At 36.6% G+C, this 5740-nt stretch overlaps 1 protein-coding gene across 1 annotated transcript; it reads left to right on the forward strand.

The window, feature by feature from the left end:
* Window positions 1–811: 811 nt before the first annotated feature.
* Window positions 812–2435, forward strand: LOC117615095 (1-aminocyclopropane-1-carboxylate oxidase homolog 1-like). Its single transcript, XM_034344098.1, has 3 exons — window positions 812–1197; window positions 1631–1964; window positions 2111–2435. The coding sequence occupies exons 1-3, from the start codon at window positions 812–814 to the stop codon at window positions 2357–2359; spliced, it is 969 nt and encodes a 322-aa protein (XP_034199989.1). The 3' UTR covers window positions 2360–2435.
* Window positions 2436–5740: the final 3305 nt, after the last annotated feature.

Consider the following 5740-nt stretch of genomic DNA (forward strand, 5'->3'; position numbering starts at 1 on the left):
CTATTATTTGTTATTATATCATTTTATGTAGATAGGGACCAATTATGATCAATTAAAAAAAAACGTCCTCCTCATTTCTAACACAATATTAATTGGTTGCAAAGGGGCTTGTAGCTCAAGTGGTTAGAGCAGTCACATCTACATTCGAGATCTTTGGTTTGAATCTCCCCTAGGCCTATGCCAATATTGATCACTTTTATTTATATATAATAAAAAATTAAAGTTTTTATGACTCCCCATATTAGAGAGTATGGTTGTAGTTAAAATTTTGATTGAGGAAATTTAAAAGTACTAAGGAATTCATAAATGATGGAAATTAATATTCTAAAATTTGTAAAATTTCTTGTATGTTTAGCTAATTTAAAACTATAATGGATTTAAACACACAATTTAACGTTTGGTAGTGGTTTTCTAGTGGTAAGGAGGATTTGTGTCTAGACTTTTTAAATTTTTTAATATTTTTTTATGTGTCAAAAGATAAGAAATTTTAACCAATAACATTTTCATCTACAGTAAGAATATTGAAAACCTGGGGCGTCCCAGAAGAACCTCCCTGTTAGTCCACTCACAAAAGAGGCTGCCGCTCGCAGCCTTGAATGACCATTTTTAAAGTTGAAAGGGTCTAAATCTGAATCACCATTTTTAAAGTTGTATATATATATATTGCTGTACATTGTTAAACAAAGCACTAATTAGCTCCGATCTTACAAACTGCCTTATATTGTTCCTCTTCTGCTTGTATTTTCTAACCAGCGAAAGGCTTTTATGTGTTAATCACGTACGTTGTTTGATCCAAAACCAAAAAAAGAAAATGATGGCCACAACAAGAGCAGATGGGCAGGGAAGTGTTTCCCAACTCAGTATCCCAACCATTGACCTTAAAGGCATCCATAACAACTCAGTTTTACGAACTGAAATAGTCGAGCAAATTCGAGATGCATGTGAGAAATGGGGTTTCTTTCAAGTTCAAAACGGAATTCCTGCTGAAATTTTGGATAGGATGCTGCATGGAATACGTGAGTTCCATGAGCAGGATAGTGATCTTAAGAAAGAGTTGTGTTCAAAGGATGCTGGGAACAAGGAGCAGTATATGTCCAATAATCGCTTTTTCAAATCTTCACAAGGAAACTCGAGGGATACGTTTGTGTGCTATATGGCCCCTGATCCAACCAAACCAGCAGACGAATTACCCTCAGTGTGCAGGTATGCATGGCACTACAAATTAATTAAATTTTTATATATGTAACATTTTATACACTCTAGTCTAACCGTGCATTTAGTGTTGGACAAATTTTCTTTGTGATGGTAACATGGTGCTACTATGCAATATACCATGAATGAATGAGGAGTTTATACTTAATACAAATATTACCAACAAGACGCGTTTTACATTCGTACATCAAAAATTTTACGTTTATCTAGTCATTACGTACAAGATAATAGATTTTATGAGAAAAATAATTTCCATATAATACGTAACTTCAAGGAAGTTGATCCTCTTTTATACATAAACTAAAATCTGTACATCACTTCCCTACATGGTTAGTTTATAATTTACACCTTTCAGTCTTTTACCATTACTTTCATCATTCGGTAAATGAAATTCATGAGTGAACTTGATGATTTCGAGTTGCAGAGATATAGTGAATGAGTACTCAAAGCTAGTGATGGATTTGGGATTTACTTTGTTTGAGTTGCTTTCTGAGGCTCTTGGGCTCAATCCAAACCAACTTAAAGACGCGTACATGGATTGTGCTGAGGGGCTTTCTATTATGGGTCACTATTATCCTCCATGTCCTGAAACAAAATTGACTATGGGCACCGGCAAGCACACTGATGGAAGTTTCATCACCGTACTCTTACAAGATCAAGTAGGTGGCCTCCAAGTTTTATATGAGAATCAATGGATTGATGTTCCTCCCACGCATGGAGCTCTTGTTGTCAACGTTGGAGATCTTCTGCAGGCAAGTTCATTATTACAATTATATATATATATATATATATAGCCAACTTTTCACTGTACTAAATCTATCAATACCAAATAAAAACAAAAATTTTATGTATAAATTAACTTTCAATAAACTTATATCTTTGCGTTGTTTTTGTGCAGCTCATCTCAAATGACAAGTTTATTAGTGTTAACCACAGAGTTCTAGCGCAGAGTGTGGGCCCAAGAGTTTCTGTGCCAACCTTCTTTAGACCACATGCAGAAAACCCAAAAGTTTATGGACCAATCAAGGAGTTGTTGTCAGAAGAAAATCCTCAAATCTATCGAGAAACTAGTGTTAAAGATTATCTGAAGTACTACCTCTCAGAACTCGTAAAAGGGAACTCTGCATTAGAACATTTCAAGCTATGAAGGGTTGAAAAGGGTTATGCAGGATGTGGGGCCCATTTGTTTGGACCTCTTATCTGTGTTTTAGTTTTGTTGTTGGTTGGTGGTCACTCTGTATGTTGAGTCAATAATCCTCTCCGAGGGTCTCAAATTGTCTGTCAATAATCCTTGTTATTAGCTAATGGCCTTCTAATAAAAGTACTTCTTGAAGAAAAAAAATTACAGTCGTCAGTCGTGATGTTGATGCCTTAGCACAACTATCTAGTCATTTGTCATTTGGTTGATAGGGAAAGTTACCGCATAAAAATTGCTTATAAGAGCAACTCCACCAGTTGCCCCTTGTCATGGCAAGATTAGCCCTAGGGCAGCCACTATTCATGTGAATAGTGGCTGCCCTAGTCCCCTCCAGCAAAATGTGTTTCCAGCAGTTAGGGGCTTGCCATGGCAATTACTATTCATTTTTTTGTTTTTTTTCACAATTTTGTTTACTTAAATAATTAATTTGGATAATATTTTCGGATAAGATTTTTGGGTTCCTACGTGTCAATACTATTCATCTCGGATAAGATTTTCGGTTTCAAATTTCAGATAAATTTCAGATAAATTTCAAATTTCAGATACATTTCAAAATTCAAATTTCACAAAATGCTTGATGAATTTTTTTCCACATATGAGAAAATTTAATCTCATTGCCCGAGACTGGACAATGACTAACTTCGACCCAAGCCTCACACAAGCTAACATCTTCTATCATGCTCCATGCCCCTCCATTTTCATTAGAAGAACCCATAATATGCTAGAAAAAAAATTAAAACTTCAAAGTGAAAAAATATTGAATAGAAAGTGAATAAATATTGAGGAGAAAGTGAAGAATAGTAGAAGGAGAAGAAAATATATGAGGATTTGGTGTTAAAAGTGAAGAGTATTGGTTGGTATTTATACACAAAAAATTCTGTAATTTTTGTGTATTTTAAAAAAAAAAATTCGATTTTTTTTCATTTTTTTTTGGCAGAAAAATTGGCTGCCGTCGGATTGAAGGAAAAATTCCAATCGGAGCGACCAGATTGCGCCACGTGTCAAGGAGCCGTTGCGGTTACTGTAGCGCGGATTTGAAATTTTTTTTAACGTTGGCGCGTGCAATGCACGCGCCAACGGTAAAAAAAAATTCGAATTTTCAGGGCTGACGCCATGCTGGCGTCAGCTATTTTGTCCTGGACTTCGGTTTGGACCTCGGGCCATTTCCGCCTTCGGGCCTGCCCGTTTTGCTGGCCCCCACCCTCGCCCGGGCTGGCCCTGTGCTGCTGGACTCCATTTTTGGCCCCAAACCCCCCCCAGCCCGAGTAACCCAGCACTGCTGGAGTTGCTCTAAAACAAAAGTCCATTTCATAATGATTGTATATTGACTCTTAAAAATAGCATACCCAAAAATAAAAAAATCATTTTATTGAAATATAATGAATTATATGCTCTTACGCTAACTTAGGTTCCGTTTTGAATTGTTTTTTTTTTTCACCAAACATTGACTTCACTTTATATTTGTTCAGTAATGTGGCACTCAAAACCTTGGAACTTCAGTCGCTGTCATTTTGTCATGCCAAGGTTCATTAAGATATTTGTAAAGTGACTAAATGACAATTTTCATAACCAAATTAAAGAGCATAGGACTAATCATGGGAGCCCAATTACAAATTCAGCATAAAATCCAGGGATCAACTAAAACAAAATAAAAACCCAAACAAAACATAAAGCGTACGGTTATTGTCTTAACAGTAACCTTTTGGATGTTCAACAATTAATGTAGAGCTTTCTCTATAATCTGGTTGATCCTCACGTTGACATCAAAAAATTTTTTAGAGAAAACGGACGCCACAATAAGCGCAGATGATGAACTTACAACTGGGCTACTTACAGTGAGCGCGCAATTGAGTTAAAAGCATTCGAGGATACAAAAGCTGGTGGTGCCATGGGACTGCTCGATACAAAATCCCACGTATTTTCTACTCTGCATCACAACATGAGACGGAGGCAAGTTATCATGCCCAGTTCAGTATCCCAATGATTGATCTCAAAGGCATCTCCCAAAACGACGCAGTTTACGCGCTGGCTGAAGTCGTCGGGAGAGTTGGAGATGCAAGTGAGAAATGGGGTTTGTTTTTCTTTCAGATTGTAAATCATGGGATTTCTCTTGATGTTTTGGATAGGATGATCCATGGGATACGTGAGTTTCATGAGCAGGAGACTGAGCTTAAGAAAGGATTTTATTCAAGGGAGTTTGGGGAAGAATGTGTTTTATATGTCCAATAATGATTTGTACCAATCTTCAGAAATTAACTGGAAGGATACGCTTGCCTGTTATGTGGATCCTGATCCCCACAAACCAGAAGAATTGCCCTTAGTTTGCAGGTAATTAAGCAAGGCAATAGTCCTTTACTTTTGTATAATAAATTCATTTATCACTATATAGAGTAGCGCTAAATGTTTATATTGTCGTACTGTGAAATACATTCTTACAAGAATGATCAATAGTACAATTCTGAAAACCAAAAAAAAAAAAAAACATTTCTTCTAAACTCCCCCGTGATAAAAATCAATGTTTTAAAAACCGCGCCTCGAAAGCGCCTTGAGGCCAGCTTTAGAGCAAGGCGATGGTATTTTGCTTCAAGAATGAGAGGCCTTCTTCTCGTCATCTCCTCCAAGAGCTGTGATTGAGGCAGCCGACAAAGAGATGAGGATTGAGGAAGAAGAGAAGGGGGGGTGAGCGAGAGGAGGCTTGGAATGAGAGGCTGCTCCTGTTAGGCCAAGGGTTTGAGAAGAAAAAGTGTATTTAAAAGTCGTTGAAAAAAGAAGGAGAGCTGGGCTTTCAATTGGGCTTGGGCTTGGGCTTAGAACACTGACACAACCAAATATCACTAAAGGTAACACGGAGTTTAACTAAAACAACCACAAAGAGCACTTCCACCTCAAAGGGCAAGAGCAAGGTTTGTCACTATTCACGTGAATAGTGGCACCCTTACCTTTTTTGTTTTCATCCCAGGGGCAAGGGCAAGGGCAAGGACAATTACTATTTACTTTAATTTATTTTCTAATTTTTATACTTAAACCATTAATTTTGATAAACTTTTCGAATAAGATTTTCGATTGCCACGTATCACTATTTATTATAAAATTCTCACCTAAAATTTCAGATAACATTTTCGAATAAAATTTTTGGTTGCTATGTGTCCATATTTTGTTATAACATTCAGATATCAAATTTCAGACAAATTTTTTGGATAAGATTTTCGGTTGCCACTTGTCGATATTTATTATAAAATTCTAATATCAGATTTCAAATAAGATTTTCACCCTCTAAAATTGCTCCACATGTCATCTCTATGACTGGACCCGACCCAATTTTCGCTTTGG

The sequence above is a fragment of the Prunus dulcis genome, chromosome 1 (assembly GCF_902201215.1).
Source record: "Prunus dulcis chromosome 1, ALMONDv2, whole genome shotgun sequence".
NCBI classification, from domain to species: domain Eukaryota; kingdom Viridiplantae; phylum Streptophyta; class Magnoliopsida; order Rosales; family Rosaceae; genus Prunus; species Prunus dulcis.

What these genes read in the sequence shown, in the direction of transcription:
- LOC117615095 (XM_034344098.1), top strand. Translation starts at nt 812, where the DNA reads ATGATGGCCACAACAAGAGCAGATGGGCAGGGAAGTGTTTCCCAACTC. An exon ending in GCAGACGAATTACCCTCAGT is followed by an intron (nt 1,198 to 1,630) that starts GTGCAGGTATGC and finishes GATGATTTCGAG; the next exon opens with TTGCAGAGATATAGTGAATG. An exon ending in ACGTTGGAGATCTTCTGCAG is followed by an intron (nt 1,965 to 2,110) that starts GCAAGTTCATTA and finishes GTTTTTGTGCAG; the next exon opens with CTCATCTCAAATGACAAGTT.